Here is a 21475-nt window from a genome sequence, read left to right on the forward strand (position 1 = left end):
TAATGGAAATGAGAGATGGCAAAACTCTGCATGGAACTATTGCAGGGGACTATATTTGTGACTGGCAGATCAGAGTAAACATAAAACAATTTTAGGGCCTGAGAAGCACCCAAAGGTGTTGGGCTGCTTTCCTACAAATTCAGTTAGCATCAATAGATTGTTATAAATGCATCTCTTTTCAGGTTGTAGATTCCAGAAAATCAAGGAATGTATTGACAGATAAACACAAAGTTCTGTTTGCGCTTAGAATTAAATTGTGATGAACAATTTTACGAGTATGTGTTAGGCGAGAAACCTTACTAGGTGATTCAAATGTTACAGAGCTTCCTCTAGAACCTGGTTTAACAAACCAAGAGCATGCCTGTACTTTTTTCTGTGTAGCTATTTTCCTCCCTGGAGCAAATTCCTCCTCCCCACTTAACCAGGGTTACATTTAACCAGGATCTGAAACTGGTTCAAAGTGGTTGAAACTCTGCTACAATGAAAGCATACAGCCAGTGGCAACCACTATGTGGTAGACATTGGCCACATGTGGACAATCATATCTTGTCCATCCTAATTTGAACAAGCCTCTTGCGTGGCATACTTTTGTTCTGTTTCTTGCTTCATGAAAGCAGGGGAAACAAGCAGGAATCTGCAGTAAACTACAGTGGCACCTTGGTTTGCAAGCACTTTGGATTACAACCGTTTTGGATTACAACCACGTCAAACAACCAATTTTTGGGGGGAGGCCCCATTGGTGAAAGCGCCCCTTGGGTTACAACCTGTTTTGATTTACAACCAGACCTCCGGAACAAATTATGGTTGTAAACCAAGGTACCACTGTATTATCTCCAAACTGGGAAATGATGGTTAATGGCTTCCATGCAAGCCAGGATGTTTGGCCATGGTTTAAATTTGGCTTAATGTTCTGGCTTGCCTGGAAGCCATTAACCATAGTCTCCAAATCTAGGCATAACAGGAAACTATAGTTGACTGCGTTTTCCTGGCTTGTTGCTCAACTCGTGTGAAATCACTCCATGTGGGAGAATGAGGCTTGTTCATATCTTTGCTTTCTAAGTCAAGGTATGATAGTCAAAATCACAGAATCATAGCATTGTAGAGTTGGGACCACGGCGGTCATCCAGTCCAACCCCCCCCTGCAATTCAGGAATCTTTTGCCCAACATGGGGCTCGACCTATGGCCGAGATTGTGTCTCGTGCTCTACTAACTAAGCTATCCGCTGTTCATCGAGTATATATTTGGGGTCACTTACATGGCATTTTCATCCCTCACCACATGCACAAGATAGTTGTTCCTTTTGTGCTACCGTACTGGGAAGGGTATCACACCACAACACTGCATGCACTGACTGCATTCATGGCTAGGGGCATTTGACTTATTCAGCATCTCAGCAGGAGACAGAGGATTTTAGCTGGCTTCTAATAAAGCTCTGCTGCCACTCAGTGGACTCTCAAGGGAAGCTTGTATAAAATTCCATTCCTCTGGGGACGGAATGCAACTCAAGTAGTCTTGCAGCTGCACAAGAGGCAACAGGTATTATTATTACTTTAAAATAATGATTCTAATCATTCTCTTTTTATAACACTATTATGCCTTTTAACGAAGGGCCCATCCAGGCTTCCTTTTGTGTTGCCTTTCTTGGCATAGGCCTGGGCTTTGTGCTTGAGTGGTTTGCTTGCTTGCTTGCTTGTTTGTTTGTCCCAACGCTTTCCATGGGGAAACCCATGTTTCACTGCTGAATTGGAGCAAATGGCAATCGGGTTTTCCACGGACTGCCGTTTTGCTCCATTTCAGAGGTAAAATGCAGGTTTTCCCGGGGACAGCACCACAACAAAAACAAATGCAAAAAAACCAACCCCAACCCCCCCAAAACCCTGTTCAGACATGGAGCTTTAAAGTGCAGACCTGTACCTAGAAAGTACGGCATGAAAGGAAGTCCTAGTATGGTGTCTACTTGTAGTGACAAAAAGCACAGTGCATTTTGGTTCGGATGAAACAAGACACTGAAATAAGGCTTTATTGCCATCAGTGGTCATTCAATGAACCTTTTAGTGCTACTACAAGTCTCTCTCTCTCTCTCTCTCTCTCTCTCTCTCTCTCTCTCTCTCTCTCTCTCTCACACACACACACACACACACACTCATCCTTGTGCTAGTGCTGTAGTGACATCTGTCTCTGTAATGAAATGTAATACCTTAGGAAGAAAGGAACAGAATCAACCCAGAGGATCACAAAAGGGATGGAGGAATGCAAGTCCTTGGAAATAGAGCCTGAGTCCTCCAGCACGCCTGGGTAGTGTGTCTGCCTTAGCTGGCCTGAAGATTAATGGCTGCTAAATCCACACTGCTTTAATTTTCTTTTAAGTCTTGTTGAAATATCCTGTCTTCTTTGAAAATTCTCGGTTCATAATAATGTCTGGGAAGACAAAGAGGATAAACAAACCTCCCTCTGCTTTCTAAGTATTTTTCTCGTGTGAGACTAGTAGACGTCTATGTTTATTGGGGGGGTATTAAAGAATTTATAAACTAAACAAATATTTAAACCAAAGAAAGATAATGTGAATGAATCACCTTTATTAAATGCTCCTAGGTTTGGAACTTTTGACTTTGGAAGGAAGGTGCCACTGCATACAAAAACACCAATGTTTTTATTCCCCCTTAAAACATTTATGTGTTTCTGTGGTTGTAAACAAAGTTTGTCATCCTCAGGCACAGGTTGCAAACTCTTTAAGCCCTTAATACTTACCCCAAATTTATTTACTTTATTTATTAGAATAAGAGCTACAAACAACTTAACAAAAGAGTGTACATACTAAAATCCCTAGAGCGATCAGATCCAATCATGAAATGGGACTTGATTTAATTCATAGCGGGTGGACTTGTTTGCTATTTTCTTGGCTCCACTTCCTCAAAACCAGTTCTGAGAGAACTGGGACGAGGTGCAATTCCTATAATTATAACAGTACCAGAACAAGTTTTTCTGCTAGACAATTCAATGCATGCAATTCACAACCCAATGCTAAATAAGTTTTTACAATTCTTCTGAGGTCAGTGACATTTACTTCCTATTTAATGTGCATATTAATTATCATGAGATCCACCCTCATGCGGCAGCTGATTTCTGTCCCACCTTCTCCCTGGCAGTCCTGCAAGCTCCTAGAAAAGGCACCTCCAAGGGTTGGAAGACCCCGCTGAATGAAGTGGGCCATGACAACCCCATACATAGAAAATGATTCCATGCATTTTTCTGTGCCTGCCTCCTTTCTGCTTAGCCCCTCGTGTCACAGACTACCCCAACTTATAAGGAGCATTTTATGGGTGGCTTCTAGGGCTGTTAGGGTGAGGATAGGAAGGCAAAGCCAACTTTGGCCTACGCTGTGGACAGATCTCTAGACCCAACTTCTTCATCTTTTTCTTCCAATTATTATTATTCATGACCATCGCTATACATAGCGTAGCACAGAGTTGCATAGTAAGCAAAATACTGACAGGCCCCTCCCCACCCCTCAAAATCTTAGACCACGGCTCAATTGTCCCTTTGGATGGCCCAGTATGGCCTAACAACATGAAGAACCTATATTGGCCTCCAGTTAAGAATTGGCATTTCTCTCATTCGCCCAGGAGATTGATTTGGCACAAGATCTCCCTTCACTCATTCCTAAGTCTCTGTTGATGTCAAGGGGTCTTCCACGTGTTGTTGACCTCCCATTTCCTTTCAGCCCCAGCCGGCAAGGCCAGTGGTCAGTCATGGTGGGAGCTGAAACTATACACACATTCACAACCTGTTCCTTATTGCTTTCAGACCCAGGTCTGGATTAAGTAAATCAATCCTGATCCTGAATAATGAAAGCCAGAGGCTGAGACTCCTTGATGCGTGAGACTAATGACATTGTTACATTCTCTCTTCTCTTCCTCGCTCTCTGTTTTGAAGGAAGGATGATACGTAGGAGAACTATTATTCAACCTTTCCAAGGTGATGGGAGACCTTGTCCTTCGCTAATGGAGCAGTTCAAACCATGTCCAGTAAAGCCCTGTTATCGGTGGCAGTATAGTCAGTGGGCTGAATGCAAAGTTGAGGTAAAACAAAAGTTTGAAGCCTTTCCCTCCTCTCATCCTCAGATACACACATTGGCTTATTATATTGTTTATTAAGTACCTCTAAACTTCATTCTAACGAGGTATCAAAAGGTGAGCTGAGCACTACCTCAGACTTCTTAAGTGAAATGGAAACCAGCAATTTGGCTTCACTTCTCACTTTTGTGACTCAATTTCCAGTGTTTAGCGAGGAACGTCACATGAGGACTGTAACACTTCAGAATCCATGTTTGAATAAAGTTACTATCTGCCCATCATTACACAGCTGTTGTGTCAGAAGGAAAGATTCTACCTGAGTCTTACCTCTGACATGATGGTTTTCTTTGTGTAAGGAAAGTTTAATGCAGGAGCACAAACTTTTATTCTATTTATTTCTTCAAATGTATATACTACCAGAGTGTAAGAAAAACACACAAAGCAGTTTACAAAAAGCTACAGTCACAAGCACATTCTGGCATGGTGCAACCTCTTTCTGAATATTTGTGGTAGCATGGTTCAAGGCAACAGATCTAAAAGATCTAGGGTTTTGCTTAATCAGAAAGCCTACATGATTCCAGAGGGAAATTCCACACTCAAAAGTAAACTTAACAAACCCACTGAACATTGATTGAGCAAAATGACTCTCTGTTATTTTACGTTCAGTAAGTACATTATGATAAGACTTTTGTTTGCCTGTTCACTAAGAAAGTATGCCTGTCGTCATGCATAAAATTAGAAAATACGCACAGCTTGATTTATCTCAGATCTCTTTTGTGCTAAGTTTGAGAAGATGCCAGAATGCTAAGAGATCAGAAACTAAACAAGATAGGGCAGAAGCACTAGCCTTGGCTACCACAAATCATATGAACTTTGGCAAGCTAAATGGGATTGATAAACTTGGGCTGCCTGCCAGTTGAGAAGTCCCATTGAATGTTTGTGGAATTCTCTTCACCCTTGTGAGGAAGTAGGAGCATTGGCTTTCTCCACCTGCAACTTAATCCTTTTTTATGGTGCTCTTCTTCCAGAATGCTCAGTGTGGAGAAGGGACAAGAGTCAGAAACATTTCCTGTGTGGTTTATGATGGATCCAACGATGATGCTGGGAAAATAGTGGATGAAGAATTTTGTGGGGAAATTGAGCCGGTTGTTGATGGCAATAAGAAAATGGTGCTTGAGGAAAGCTGTACCCTACCTTGCCCAGGTGACCAGCTGGGTTTGCATGAATGATGAGTCTCTGTTGAACCCTAGAAGGTCGTGTTATTTCCCCACATTGCATTGCTGTATGCTACAGCAAGTCAGAGGAGTTATCTGCCCACTCAGTTTCGTAAGAATGTGATCTATCGTTGCAACACTAATATTTTCTTACCAGTAAATTATGCAGCCCCTTGTGTGGTTGCACTGGAAACCCAGACAAGAGGGAGTAGGCAGGATTGGATCCTTATAAGAGAAGGAACCCAAAGGTATGCGGGAAAAACCTGCATTTAAGAAGAACCCCTGGCTTACCCCAAGCCCCAAACTCAGCAGGGTCCAAAGGCTGCACATGGATGCAGTACTCATGCTCCAAGTGCCAGCAAACATTAGTGTTAGAGAGCAGCAGGCTGATGTGAGCTCTCAGCCACCTGGTGCTGTGGGTTAGGCTCAAGGGTGAACTCCCTTCCCATAGTTCCTCCTATTTTCAACTTGGCTAAAGACTCTGTGATGGCTTTGGAGCCAAAGGGGGAGAAGGAGCAAGCTTTGCTCTTGGTCCTAATGCCAGCACAGGGCCTTGAACACCTTCTGAGATGGATTTAGCCTGTAATTATTCCAATTTAATGTGATTTCCCACCCACCTTTTAAAAGTAAATGTTCAGAAGTAATTACAGCCTGTACTAATAGCTCTGAGCCAATTGTTCTCTAGTTCTCCTTCAGTTTCCACCAGGTGCTGATTTGGGTGAAGGTAATTCCCCCATCCAAAAGCCCTTAATCTTACACATTGATGGCTGTTCATTACTGTTCACAACTGCTGTTTCGCCCTTTGGCTGCTGCTATTTGTCCCTCTGTTTAATTCCTCCCCAAGCGAATTAGGCCATTCTGGGGTCACACATGACACCACAATGTTTAAACTGGTTTTGTGTTCATTATTGTCCTTAATAATGACAAAAAAATGATGATGTGAACTGCCTTTGGCACTCTTGTTAGGGCTGAGAAGAGGCATACAGTGTTTGTGTACATGTTTGTATACACATAAAAACAAATTTAAGATTTTGCTACGTGCTGACATCACTAAGGGCAAATGAATCCCATTAGAATGGAGTTGATGCTTCCTGTATTGGTCATATGGGCATTATTAGCCAATCTAAGATCACGCTTATGAATCAAATGCTTTCTTGGGGCTTTTGTAACAATATTCGAAAGAGTGATTATGGGCACGGCTGTAGGTTCAGATAAAGTTTTTAACAAAACTTGCTCTCTAATGTCAACTCAGTACTGGATCCTAACAGCAAATTAGAACAAGTTTTACAATGCTTCAAGCTCAAATTTACTGCTCTTTAACAGATAATCTTTAAAAATATTGAGGGCAGGGTGGGGTACATTGTTGCTGTTCACTCATAACTTTGTAGAGGAAGTGACCTTTGCTTGAATTGCCCCACAATTCACCCAAGAAAAGATTAACTGTCCTCTGGGGATGGGTTAATGATGCACTCTAGTTAATGTTTCCAAAGAACACTACATGCCCTCCTATTATACATACATCGTTTATTCAATAATTCATTTCTTTACGCGAGTCCTTAATGTTAGCAAATAAAATCCCCTTCATTAAGGCATCCTGTTAAACATGTAGTTGATTTTATTTGTTGTCAACATAATGTAAGGCAACATGAATTTTTAATAGCCCTTTTGCTAAAATAATTAAAGCTCCAAACTCATTTGCAAGCCTAGATGCCCTTTTCACTTTATGGCCTCCATACACAGGGCAAAGCTGACTTTCCAGAAAACCCACGTTCACTTAACATGCTGTGCTTTGTGTGGCTCTGAAGCCGTAAGAAAGCGTTGGGTGTGATGTATATTCTTTGCCGCTTTCAGATCGTGAATACCGAAATACCAGATACACCAATCAGCAGATTATCAGTTCAAACAACCAAGTCCTTTTGTGCCATCACTTTGGGGCTTGGTGAGGTTTATTAAAAACTATGCTGGGGCAGGAGATCCATTATTTGCAACCAAGTAATCCTGTACAAATCTTTAACACTAAGGTTGTGGCATAATGTTGCAAATCCCTCTTGTTAATTAACTTCTTCATTAATACCTTTTTGCATTATTGGGCAGGTGACTGTTACTTAAAGGAGTGGGCAGAATGGAGCCTCTGTCAGTTGACCTGTGTAAATGGTGAAGATCTTGGCTTTGGGGGGATACAAGTTCGATCTCGAGCAGTGATCATCCAGGACCTAGATAATCAACACCTTTGCCCAGAGCAAGTTTTGGAAACAAGACAGTGTAATGGTGAGTGTTAAAATCTATAGGCAAGTGAGTGCCAGTTTTAAAGTATATGTGCTCTGTTAACTCACCATTGAGCAGAAAAAAATAGAACCAATGTGCTTCTACAGAAACAAGAACACAGGATAGATATTTTGACTCTGCTGCTCTGAGAGGAAGAGGTAGGGAGCAATGATCAGCTGTAGAGCATGCATTGCATACAGAAGGTCTCCAGCTCGGTCTAACAATCATAGGGAGCAGAGTTGAGAGATTCCTTAGGTTTAGAGCATGGGTGGGGAACCTTTTTATCAGGATCAGCCTCACCAGTCAAATTTGACACGCTGTCCACCAGTCAAAACCCTTCCCATGGCTTTGCAGGTCTTCCTTTAAACCCAACATTGGAAGTCTGAACAAGAAACACGGGGAGACTTGCAAAGCACTCTTTGAAGCGGCCTCCACTCCCTCCTTTCGCCAAGTGCTGTGAGATGCCTTTGCTTGCAAAATGTGTTTGTTTTTCTCTTTTCCCCTTCACTTGACTGAAAAGGGAGGAAAAGGTGGGAGGAAAAGGCTATGGGGGGGGGGCAGACGGACAGACTTCTCCGGTGTTCTACCTATGCTTGCCTGACAGGTTATGTCAAATCACGTCACATGATACCAGGTTGGTGGAATTCTCTAGAAATGGCCTCCTGGGCCAATTGTAGGTGCTGGCAGGCTGAACTAGGCCAAGGATTCCTCACTGCTGGTGCAGATAATGCTGAGCTAGATGGACCAATGGTCCAACTCTGTAAAAGGCAGTTCCCTATGTTTTTCTCAAGCCAAATGGGAGGATTTCTGACAGTGCTGTTTCCAATTCAGATGGTCAGTGTTACGAATACAAATGGATGGCCAGCCCATGGAAGGGATCTTCTCGAACAGTATGGTGCCAAAGGTCAGATGGATTGAATGTTACAGGTTAGTGTTCTTCCCCTTTCACAATCTTGAACACACTGAGCCTTATTTAGAAAAAGTAGAAATATCTCTTCGCTATGATCTAGATCGGGGTGCTGTGTTGGGACCCCCAACAGGGCTTGCTTGACATCAGGCAAAAACCTTCCTTTTAACCTGGAATTTTGGCCCTTAATTTGAAGGGTCTAAAGTATTTGAGGCCTCTTTTAATGGGGCGGGTTCTGTAACACCTGGCTTTTATTTGTATTTATGTGGGGGCTTTTGGGGGGGTTGATTTGTTGTAATTGATTTTTAGTGTTTATATTGTGTTGTAAGTTGCTTTGGGTTGCTTCTGTGAGTAATAATAATGTCAGTGGTAGACACCGTGTGATTAGTGTTTGTGGTTGCTTATGAAATTAGTGAATTCTTACACAACATTAATTGAGGGATTATTGACATGATAGGCTGCAAGAGGTTACTTAAGAGTCATTAAAGGGTTGTTACGATCAGACTACAGGTGTTAAAGTTCCACTGATATACGTGCTTCAGAGCTCATTGAAGTTTCCTACGAAATGTTAATGAGCACTCACAAAAGCCTGTGATTATTAGCTTTGCATTGCATTGGGTTCCTGAGAATTGCTAGTTACTGTGTAAGCCAAACCATAGCAAACTACTAGGTAGCTCCTTTAGCTTTGGGTGTAATATGGATTGGGAGTGGTAGAGCACATCCACGGAACAGATTTCTACCACTTCTATATATTTGTTAGGTCAAAATTCAGCCAAGCCTAAAGCACTTCTATGTCTTGTTGATTTCGAAGAGATTAGCACATCTAAAACTGCTTCCCATCCAAGTCTGTGGGATTACATTTTGGCTGGGATGTGTGTCTTCAAAGGTTTAGAACTGGCTTCTCAGCTGCTATCCTCAAAGCAGTTTCCAGCAATAAAAATGATGGATTGTACCCACTGTCAGGTTTGCCTTGGAGAAAAACACTTCTACTCACACAACATGGGTTTTGCTCGTCCCCCACCACCACACACACCTACGGCAGCCCTCCATGTAACATAGCAACTCTTCAGGGAAGTACCATAAGTGAGCAGTGGAAACTGGCAAAAAATCAGGTATCCCACCTTGTGAGAGTGGAAGTGCTTTCTGCTAAGAGAAAGTTGCCATTGGATATAACCCTATAATTACTATGTAAAACATTTTTTTTTTTAAAAAAAAGCATACAACCATAACAATCGGCACAAACTAAGAAATAGCATTTGAAATAGCAACTCACCAGCTGCATCTCAGAGGTCTACCTGAACATAAAACATTTTTGCAGCTCCCACCCTACCCAACAAAAGAGGCTGCCAAAAGAGTACACTTGTGACAGGAGAAGTGTGACAGGAGAAGTCTCATTTTTTCAAGGGGCCACCACTAGAAAGACTACTCACCAACGATTCTAACATCTACATAAGGTGGTTTTTAGAAAATGAGGAGAAATATATCTAGGATAAGGGGTGTGCCTGTATATATCCAGACTCAGGGCCCATCCACACTTCTGTTTATCCTGTGATTTCTAGTCACGGGTTCAATGGGTTTCTTTTTTGTCCCTCTGCTTTCCCCTGGACAACCTGCTGATCACTGCTGAATTGGAACGATCTGCAGAAAACCCAAGTGATGTTTTCCCTGATTCAGCAGTAAACAGTGGGATTTCCGATTGAAAGCGGGGGGGGGGGGATTACAGCACTATTCACATAAGCTTTATTTCCTCATTCCAAGGCTAGGATTACCTTATGGATAGTCATTCTACACTGCTTTTTAAACAGACAGTATGTGCAGTCTTCTGAAAGTAAGAGGCCTAGGCCCAAAAACAGTGCATTGATGCTGTAATGCTTCTCTGTAGCAGTGTCAGAATGTCTATGTGCTATCTTGAAGCTCTCTCGGTTCAACTGCATTGACATTTGTATTTGCTTATAGAGCACTGTTTCTCACATGTTCTACTTCTATCACAGCATAATGGTTCCGAGTGGCCTTCTCATATCCAAGTATTATTTTTACAGATACGTTAATTCAAAATGAAACGGGTGATGAAGCTGCTCTTTCCTCCTGTAGCCCCCCAGATGGCTGACATTTTGCAATAAGGGCATTTACAGGCATGTGCATCTTACTGCCAGGACATTTGGGCTTTATTCCATTTCACTCGCCAGCTAGCAAGACTGATTTGGTTCTCTGTTAATCCCTTGGTTAACATACAGCTACCTAACTGCATCTAATTGCATCTGTTATTGTCAGGACTTCATCATTGTTTCTCACCAGTACATGGACATGGTTGTTTCAGGATGCAACAGCAAACCTATATTGAGTGGGCAGCTACATTTTACTGCTGAAGTTGTTTGAGGAAGAAATGAGCAAACTGGGTACTACTGAACAATGGCAACAGGGATCCTGGCTCAAAACAATGATGAAAGCCTGTGTGTGCTTCTTTGGTTTAAAACAGTAACTGTGCCACATTCATAACCTTCTACCTACTGAGAATTAAGAGCAGAGCACCAAGAAAGATCACCTCTTGAGAACCAAAATATTTGTTTTCAGTTACCGGTACTTGTTTCACTCTAGTCTTGAGCATGTTGTCTTGCCATGCATGCAACAGCCTTTAAGGAAGGGGATGGGGAACATGTGAGCCCCCAAATGCTGCTGGACTACAACTCCAGCCATCTCTCATCCTTGGCGCTGCTGCCTGGGACTGACCTGAGTTGGAGTCCAACAGCAACAACAGATCTCCCACCCCTCTGCTTTAGGATTGCATAGCACTATAAAGTATAAAGGTCTCTCCCTAAGAAAGGCATAGGCAAACTCTGCCCTCCAGATGTTCTGGGACTACAACACCCATGATCCCTAGCTAACAGGACTTACTGGTCAGGGATGATGGGAATTGTAGTCCCAAAACACCTGGAGGGTTGAGTTTGCCTATGCCTGCCCTAAGAGATAATAATTCTCTCTTCCGCTAAACAAGAACATTTCAAAGAAGCGTGGAAAGTAAAACAAAACAAAATATGATGATGGGGTCTGAGCCTTTTTTTAGGAGATAGCCCGTAAAAGTTGTTGAGCTTTGTTGGGAGATCACAGGTAACCCCCCCCCCCAAAAAGAGGACATTGCGATGGGGGGCAGGCTTTTGTTGGGGAGGAGGCTTCTACTGGGGGGGCAGAGCCTCAGTTAATTATTTTTAATGCTTTTCAATACTTTTTGAGGAGTTAGGGGGGGAAAGCTGCCCCCCCTTGCTACACTCATGGGTCTGTGCAATGAGTATAACAAAGCCAAATTATACAGTGGAGATGGTGTTTCTCCAAAACGTTGCATGGTAACCTACCCCCTTCTTTCATGGGGGGGGGCTGCGAATTTGCTTGGTGTTTGGAGGATCAAGACAAAGGACATTCATCGTGTATTGAATATGTTTTCTCCCATGTATCACGCTTGACAATAGTACTGTTAGCAGCATTAAAGCCATCCTGCCAAGAACACAATTACCTCTCAAAGTTCAACATCCGTTATCCCCTGCACATTTTCACATACACAGCCAATTACCTGTGTGAGCCGTAAAGAGGAAAATGACATCTGGCTCACCAACATATTAATGAGACATAGAGCGATGCCAGTAAATCCATCCGTTGCTGTGTCCTTCCTCGGAGAAACTGCGAAGGAGTGGGAGAGCATCCTCTTCCATTATGGAATGTCACTTTTCCTAGCTGCAGCAATTAGCTTCCTCGGTTCAGAGGCACAGTTGTGTCAAAATGTGATTTGTTTTGTTCTGCAGGAGGCTGCTTAGTGATGCGCCAGCCAGATGTTGACAGGTCATGTAAGCCACCGTGCAGCCAGCCCTATTCTTACTGTAGTGAGGTATGTGCTACTATGTCATAACAAGCCACCCATCCAGCATGTGGCTCCAGTCACATGTTGGTGCATGATATTGAACTGTGGGGACTGCAGCATACTTAAGACACTTAGCTGCAGGTAAAATCTCAAAAGGGAACCCCAATACTTCTTGGAGAAAAAATAATCATGTTTGAGCTACTTGGTCAATATTTGGAAGCTGGGTGGACGTAGCTCAATCTCTCCCCACTGCCTCTGGGAAATCTTCCCCCCACCACAGCTTTTCCGTGGTAGAGAGTGGCCCTTTTTAAATTGCTCCATGACACGTTGTGTAGCGCTCAGTGATGCGTGGATTTGCAACTGTGTGTAAAACGCTTGTTCCTCCGCAGACCAGAACATGTGCATGTGAAGAAGGGTACACAGAAGTAATGTCTTCTGACGGCACACTTGAGCAGTGCACTCTCATCCCGGTGGTAGTCATCCCTACAGTGGACGACAGAAAGGGAGATGTAAAAACCAGTCGAGCTGTAAACCCCACACAGCCACCCAATCCCCAATCAGGACGAGGAAGGACTTGGTTCCTGCAGCCTTTTGGACCAGGTGAAGTCTCGCATGCATAGTTAGTGCTGCCAAGTGCTATCGTAGAACGTGGTGGGTTTTTTCTGGCCTCTGTACAATTTTCATAGGAGGCAAACATGCAAAGTAATACAGGAAGAGCCAACACCTTATCCCTCTGTTAACAGCATGGATAAGAAGTGGCATACCTTTGGTTATTATTTTTTAGTTCTTAGTGTAATACACTTGCACATACTGATAGTTCTTTAACTAAAAGTGTTAGATTTCAGAATGAAACTTAAATTGAATAAGCAGGCACAGGGTTGAAATAGAAGTTGCCCCTCTGACTGCCAACCCCTAAACACATCCATTGACTGGGAAGGTGTTGGGTAGTTTGATCAGTAGTGTTTACTGGGAATCTAGTTTGGGGTGGGGGTGGGGAGTTCTGTAATATCACCTCTGGGCTCTAGGCACATACTGTATTTGTTCTGAATCTTATCAGTCCTTGATTACCACTTGAGTTCACAGAATGAACAAGGGCAGGTTTTGCTCTTCACTCTCTGGCCCTTTTTGTATTGACACATTGCACACTGATGTTGCAAGGAAAGGTGCTATGTCAGATAAGCAGTTTCATGCAGCATCCAAGATGCAATGTGGAACAATATCACTAACCGTACCTGTGTGAGAGCCTTTTTAATTAAAACAAGCTTTAAAACTTTTTCTGTTCGAGTACTAACTTGCAGACTGATGACTAACATTCATTCTTTTTAGATGGGAAGCTGAAGACCTGGGTTTATGGTGTAGCTGCTGGTGCATTTGTTTTGCTCATCTTTATTATTTCTATGGTATATCTAGCCTGGTGAGTTCTTTAGTCATTTATTATTTTTGGGACTAGTGTTCCCCAAGCTGATAACCTTCCAACATTGTGGACTGCAACCCCATTCATGCCTAACCTTTTGACCAGGTTCATGGGAACTGGAGCCCTAACAACATTTGGAAGGCATCAGGTTGAGGAAGGCTATTTTAGACTATAAAAGTAGTTAGCATGTGATCCATCCATGTATATTCCTACAGTTTTGCCCCAAATCAGTTTATTCCATCCACCTTAGTAATGTCTATTAAGTGATCGTTGCAAAACTAGCTTTTATTGCTGTATTGTTCCATTTGCCACAATGTCAACCAGCTTTTCCCCCCCTTCTATTTTGATGTTTGTTCTACATTTCATTGTTGTTGCTGGATTTTTTTCAGCAAAAAAGGGGAAACGGTACTTGATTTTAATAACAATGCCATGGTTTTTGTTTTTAAATTCACTTAAGAAGATATGACAGCACTATCTGTATTTGTACTGAACCTGTTGTATTAATGGAGGTGGGTTATAAATCTATTTAAAACAAAATAAAAAATCAAAAATCAAAAAATCCTTCCAGTAGCACCTTAGAGACCAACTAAGTTTGTTCTTGGTATGAGCTTTCGTGTGCATGCACACTTCTTCAGAAAGCTCATACCAAGAACAAACTTAGTTGGTCTCTAAGGTGCTACTGGAAGGATTTTTGATTTTTGATTTTATATTTTGTTTTGACTATGGCAGACCAACACGGCTACCTACCTGTAACTAAAGCTATTTAAGCTTATGTTGGGCCCAACATTACAGTGAAGCTACAATCTACAACTTTTTGTTGCTGGGTTTTCCTATCAAATCTTTGCTCAAATCCAGAAAATACCATTCAAAATTACTAGATGCAAATATGAGTTGGATGTTAGCTTTCATCAGAAGTTTGACTTGAATCAGACAATTAGTAAATGCAACAGCCAAGTAATCTATTTTTCACTGTTAACAGTTAAAGCTTAACTCACATGGGAATTACTTTTAATTTTGGCCCAGATAAGTAATGTTATTTTGACCACTTTGTTATCTGAATTTTTAAAGTTGGTTTCTCCCCCCCCCCCCCCAATGTTGCAGCAAAAAGCCAAAGAAGCCTCAAAGAAGACAGAACAACCGTCTCAAACCTTTAACGCTGGCTTATGATGGAGATGCAGATATGTAAAATAATGACTTCCCATTGACTTTAGTCTCTTGAAACTGTAGTGTTCAAAAACAACACATACGTGTGTACGTTACTGAGCAGATGTTACACCACAAGACAAAAAAAAAAAGACTCCACAATGGCCATGGATATTCCAAGAAACATGCTTTGTTCTAGACCATCAGTCAGTACAGCAAATTATGGTGGCAAATTTATCTTGTTAGCACAGCAGCTGGGAATCTTAATGTGGCCTTCTTTGAAACTTATGAACTGCAAAACCGCTTGTGTCTCCAGCCCATTGTATATGACCTGATATTGACATCTGAGTGTCTTGATGCCAGAACTATCTACTGCATTAAGCTAATGTAGTCAGTAAGCATGAGGAGATCATACCAAGATGTCTATAATGCTTGATATACAATTTATATACTCCGTTGCACCATATGTATTAACTTGTCAAATTATATACTGGCTAAAGGGGCATTTTAGAGCTTAGCAACATGTTAACTTTAACTGAGAATAACAACCCAATGAGCAAGTTCTGGCATTTCGGCAGGGGAGGGTAGGCTTTCTTAACCTCTCTTTCTCAGGGTGCAGGCTTGCAAAAGACTCTGTCCTATATTACCAGTTCCAGGTACTAAAGCGCCATATAGACACACTTATCAAGGAGAGAAGCATTTTCAGGTTCAATGTTTTATAGAGGTTGTCTGGAAATTAATATCCGTGTGTAATAAGTTTTTACTTTCTCTTACTTTCAAACTGTTGCCTGCAACTTTTTTGCTACATGGAAGGCAATTTTTTGCACTATATTAGTGCAGCATGATATGCACTTATTACCTAGTATTGCCATAGAAACTGCCTCTTTTCAAAAAAGGATGAAGGAAAGGATGCGGCATCTTGCAAATCGCATCGCACAGACGTTTATCAGTAAGTTCTTGAGTCCTGTTGAGAGTAGAGATCAGTTTCTGGACTGTGACTGGATCAAACCAGCTAATGCAAGTACTGTTTATACCATTTCTTGTAACAACAGCTGTTTTGTAGTCGATTCCATGGCAGTAACATTAAGTGTCTACTTTCTGATTCTGTCCAACTTCTACAGATAATAGATTTTCAAGTTGATTTCTAATTACTTTGAAGGTTGTTTACAACTAGATTTTTATATTGCTAACTTTGTAAAAAAAGAAAGAAAGAAAAAAAGTGGTTGCCCCTCTAATCTTGGGGGAAATACTTATCTAAACAATAATCCAATATTTTCAAGCTGAAAGATATCTGTTTATTTTTCTCCTGCTAATGGTTTCACTGCTGAAGGATCAATAAGCACTCTTTCCATTTGAAATAACCTGGTGTAGTCTTGACTGATTCCACCCCACCCCATCATGACTCAAGAAATATTTTTTAAATTCTTAAACATTATTGTCCAACTGCCTAGTTGAAGTGTGCGGGCTCTACTTCACTCTCAGAGCTTCCTTGCCTATTGATTTCAATGGATAGAACTGATCCTTTCAAGAATTCCTTTGAATGAGACACAGCCAACCTACGTGAATATTCAAAACTGTACAACTCCTTTATCACATTTCTGGCAATTACAGCTGCTTAATCTCTAGTAACCTTTTCCATTCCAATGGGTTTTTGGTGTATTAACTTACAATATGAAGCCCCTTTAGCCGCTAGAAATCCCCAACCTTTGCAAAATGTAAGGTCAATATTTAAAGACATCATCTATGTCTGTCTAGTTCACGTTATGAGCAAATTAACGAGCAATACAATTAATCAACTTTATCAGGCATCCATTACACGTTAATGATTTTAGTTATAATTTCTCAGGTTTGTATCAATAAGCTAAACCATTCCTAATGCACCCCTCTACATTGGCTGTTGATAAAAGTCAATACTCTCAGCTGTTTCATGCCAATATGGCTACCTAGACAGGAAAAATATGCATTTATTTTTTAGCATTGGTTCACAATTAATTTATGAACTTCTTGGGAGTAAGCTTCCACCATGAAGTCTCTGGTGTTGGCACACACGTCAAAGTGTCTGATCTCATGCTGCTTTTCATTTGTTTGTTTCTCGAAATGAGGATTTATCATAACTTGTGAATCTGTTATGAGCAGTAAAATAACAGGAACACAAGGGTTATTCTAAGCAGCCTTGAGAAATGTTATTTGGAAAGATGGTTAATACGGTTCAAAATAAGTGGATATAAAACACAGCCAATTTATTGATATTAAACGTTGAGAAACTGACTAGCAAATTGAATGAATGGTTAGTTGAACTTCTACTACATTATCCGTGCAATCCTATGCATGCTTACTTGGAAGTAAGTCCCACGGTGTTTGGTGGGACATGCTCCCAGGTAGGGATTGCTCCACAAGACATGTGCGTCTTCAATTTACATTACAGGGTGTAAAAAGAAAAGAGAAGAAAGATGCACAAAGGATGTTCTTTAATTGTAAAGAGAAAGAATTATTTTAAAAGATTATTGAGAGGAAGGCTGTAGGAAGGCTACAATTGCAGTCTGGATTATGTTAAATCTAGAGATCAGAAAGGTAGCACTGAAACAGGAATATAAGAAGTATCTGTATAAAAATAAGTTGCTTTTAAGATGTGTTTCTACAAATTCAGTGCCTAAAGCAGCCACTTCGGTAGATTGTTAGTTTGTGAAAATAATGTTTTCAGTGACCAATTCTCTTTAATCCATTCCAAAAATAGCTGACTAGACATTTTCTTCTTATTGTGGAGGTTTGTAATTTCCGTTTTAAAATGTTGGGTTTTAAAAGATTGTTACGTCTGCTTTGAGAAGTAGAACAATTCTTCTTCAATGTTTGCTGGTTCTGAACAAGCCTGATTATATTTGTTACGGTCTCTGGATCTTAAAATCCTCATCCTATCACAGAAATTTTAAGCATCTTTTTTTCCCCAAATTCAGCACTACATATACACAAAACAATTTCAGCAATTCTATAATCATCACTGTAAAAAAAAAAATCACCGGAAGGAAACAGATCTGTCTTTTTACCTTTTGTAAATTGTGCTCACCCAAAGTTTTAAAAAAATTATTTTGCCTAACTTAATTTACTTGAAAATATTTTTTTTTTTGGTAGAGTATGGAGGCGACTGTCTGAGGAAAATTTGCTTTTTGTTAATTTGTAAATGGTGTAATGCATTTTTATTTTTTAAATTATGTATATTTCTTTTTTTTAATGCACAAAATGTTTATGTACTACTGCAAATTTGTGTATATTGTCACCAAACATTATTCAGTTCATGCAAATCTCATGTGAAAATGTAAAAGTCCTTACATTTTCATATGGCAGATTTGTACATAACTGCGGTAACGCAGACAATAAATATTAACAGAAAACTGGTGTGTCTTCGTCGTAACTGAAGTGTTATCTGGTCATGGAGTAACAACAAACATCACCTTTTCAGTACTGAAACGTGTAAGGTACCTGAGTGCTTCACACAATTGTGCCTGTTAAGACCAAGAAAATAAAACAAATCCAGTAAGACCTTTTGGATCATGGAAGCTGGAATAAGGATGCTCAGGTGAATGGGGCAAAGGTGAGAATTTCAATGCAATATAGAGATGTCTGCTTTATGCATGGAAGCTTGCTTCTGTGGTGGCATCACCTTTGTGTGATCAGTGTGAATGTGTGGCATAGAAGCAGGAGGGAGGGATATCTCAAGCTTGTCGTTAGCAGAAAACCTTACAATGTCTTTTAAAAAGAAGAAGAAAAGTCCTTTTCCTCCACCTCCGAGAGAAAAGATGGTGAAAGGCTTTAGATAAAATATGGAATCACTTTTATCATACCTTTCCCCCCCTTCTTGTTCTGGGCCAAAGGCTTCACGTTCACCAACCCCTTGCTCCAAACTGCCTCCAGAAATTTCTGTGTGCTCTGGAATAACAAAATTCACAAATGATTGGCATAGTTTAGCATGTATGGAGAGAATGTTAATACTCTTGACAGGAAGGCACATGGCATATTGTGTGTTCCCCTCCCCTCTTTGGTATCTATCCCTCCCTGCTGGACCACTTGTCTTCCTTTCCTAAAGTGATAAGAACAGATGGCCCTTTCCCCCCTCAGCTGGATATTTGCTTCGCTTTTATTGATCGCTCTGACAGCTTTAATCCACTTTGGAGGGGGGACAGCCTCAGCTTTAATCAGCTATAATGTTATTAGAATGGTGTTCATATGACAGCTTTTAAAAAAGCATCAAGCCCAAAAGGTCATTGAGTGCAAATAATGCACTTGAAATACATCCTTAGGTGACTTCAGGTAACCAAGGTTCCTCCCCATGCAAGCTATATTCTGCCATTTCTTGTGAATGCAAATATGTGGTGGGATTTCCACACGCCAAAAGGGGCACTGTGTGCAGTTGACACTGGCACCACAACGCAACAACGAAGCCACACAGTCTGGCTTTCCAGAGGCAAACCCACATTATGTGCCAGACAATGGTTACAGTACAGCTCAAAAAATAAGATGCAGAGAGGCAAAGCCATATGGAAATATCCTTTGGCTTCAGTCAGGAGGTCACTTAGCTTGGCAAAAGCAGTCCCAAATTAAGCAGACCTGTGGGATTGCAGGCAACACAAACATTTTGGACATTATGCCTGCTGAATACAAATGTTTGTTCCGTCTACCAGAACGAACCTTTGACCACCGTTTAAAGCAGAACATAGTGTGGATCAGATTATTATTCTGAGATATGATCCGAACCTGTGGTTCCGGTAAGGGGCAGCATAATCTGTAATGCAATCCGATACCAAATTAATAAATTCTTTCTCTTCCCCCAGTCAGAGTTGACTTTTAAACACTTCTCCCAAAGTGGTTTCCTACTGTCTCTGGAGGAATATTTCCGTTCCCATTCTGTCTCTCAAATATCCCTGAACATGCTGACATCAAAGGCATTTTTTAAAAGTCACTAATGATTGTGTATTTCAAGGACCATTTCCTTTCATTTCTTTCTTGTGTCTCCTAAAAGAAGACAGAATTGGAAGATGACATGATAAAGAACACCGTGTGAGCTTCAACTTAACACCACTCTAAGAGGGAGTTCTGAAAGTAAAGAACCAAACTTCTCCCAATCATAAAGGGGGGAGGGGGCAAGAGGGTCCGCCAGCTTTTGTTGCTTTTGATGCAATCCAATTAGTTAAACAGAGACCTACTGCTGAACAAAGTGAATCACAAGTCACTCCTAAACTTTGACTAGGAAAACCCTAAAGCAGGTATTTATAGCTAGGTTCAATGTGAATCAAAGCAGGGCTTAGATTCAAAAGTGTCCCATTAGGAAGAAAGGGCCTCAACTGTAATGGAGGGGGGGGGAGGTGAGAGACGTGGACCGATAAAACAACCTAAATGCCATCAAAGCAAACTAAATGAAAAGATTAATGAAGTCCAGGTGTAAATGAAAGCACATATCCAGCAGGTTTTAATGAAGTTTGTGTGGTACAATGGATGGGTGGAGTGTTAGTGTGAAAATTGTACTGAAAACAACTATTAAACAAACGAAACAAAAACAACAACCTATGAGTGTTTCAGGAGTGCCAAGGAAAGGATTCGGAATAATTTTCAAATATACACAGAATATAATGATGCTGCAAACTGAATTCCACAGCCCAGGTCAGCCTTGACACAGCTCCCGAGTTTAATGGAGAAAAGTTGTCCGAAGACACTTCTTTGTATTTATGTTCTGGGGTTGGAGAGATAACTGGAATAAGCATACCAGCTTTCTCATACCGTGAAGTCAAAGATAGGAACTGATCTCCAAGCTGAACGATATGACAGGGTGTTTGTACTTTTCAATTTTCAGCTATTAACACACCTTCTTTTCACCTCCCCAATTTACAAAGGGCCATGTACATTCCTCCTTTTGCTGCAAGGCCATGCATGCAAGGCAACCTTCACACCTCTTACCGGCTGCTCTTACTGGCACATAGTGTCAGGCTTCAGGGACTCTGCTTCCTCTCCCCCACCCCCACCCCTTTGGCCATAGATAAGCATAAGAATACACTGGGATACACTGGGTTAAAGCTGACCAAAAGTCCAGAGGTAGCATTATTATCAATTTACAATGAGGTGGGAAGTTCGCAGGCTATAAAGGACTTCCTCACAAATTTATTGACAGCTGCACACATTATTATAGCCAGGAAGTGGAAGGGGCAAGCAGAATATAAAATGGAAGAATGGTATAAAGAGGTGTGGGATATAGCTATTAATGACAAATTAACATGTGCCATTAAGGTAAGATGGGGAATATGCTGGAGAAAAGATTTTGAGGAGATATCGAGGGTGTTTGTAGAATTTGTACTGTTAAAACGGAAAAGGGTCAAACCATCGCAAGAGGTGTTGAAATTTTGGGAGGTTGGGTGGGTTCACATTTTTATTCTTATTTATTTATTATTACTTTGTCAAAATAATTTTTGAAAAGAAAAGTGGGATAAACTAATGGCTAATGGGAAGACATGTGAAACACCTCACAAGCAAATCAGGATGAATGCAGGATGACTTCTCGTCGTATAACTGCCCTGTAAACAAATCAGTACAAATGCTGAGTGAAGACCCAATGTGATCTAATTTCCATG

The 21475-nt window shown here is 41.0% G+C and overlaps 1 protein-coding gene across 5 annotated transcripts in view; it reads left to right on the forward strand.

The window, feature by feature from the left end:
- THSD7A (thrombospondin type 1 domain containing 7A) overlaps window positions 1-17299 on the forward strand; it is a 226894-nt gene extending 209595 nt beyond the window's left edge. For 3 of the 5 annotated variants that reach the window (XM_033166288.1, XM_033166289.1, XM_033166290.1), the window contains 8 exons: window positions 3935-4080; window positions 5103-5277; window positions 7383-7556; window positions 8385-8480; window positions 12252-12334; window positions 12697-12907; window positions 13634-13721; window positions 14823-17299. In XM_033166288.1, coding sequence (XP_033022179.1) covers window positions 3935-4080; window positions 5103-5277; window positions 7383-7556; window positions 8385-8480; window positions 12252-12334; window positions 12697-12907; window positions 13634-13721; window positions 14823-14907 — 1058 coding nt within the window. In that variant the 3' untranslated portion in view covers window positions 14908-17299. Of the gene's footprint in view, window positions 1-3934; window positions 4081-5102; window positions 5278-7382; window positions 7557-8384; window positions 8481-10499; window positions 10593-12251; window positions 12335-12696; window positions 12908-13633; window positions 13722-14822 lie in introns of all 5 variants that reach the window. The other 2 variants (XM_033166291.1, XM_033166292.1) reach the window with 2 other exon arrangements.
- The last annotated feature ends 4176 nt before the right edge of the window (window positions 17300-21475 follow it).

The sequence above is a fragment of the Lacerta agilis genome, chromosome 12 (assembly GCF_009819535.1).
Source record: "Lacerta agilis isolate rLacAgi1 chromosome 12, rLacAgi1.pri, whole genome shotgun sequence".
Lineage (NCBI taxonomy): Eukaryota > Metazoa > Chordata > Lepidosauria > Squamata > Lacertidae > Lacerta > Lacerta agilis.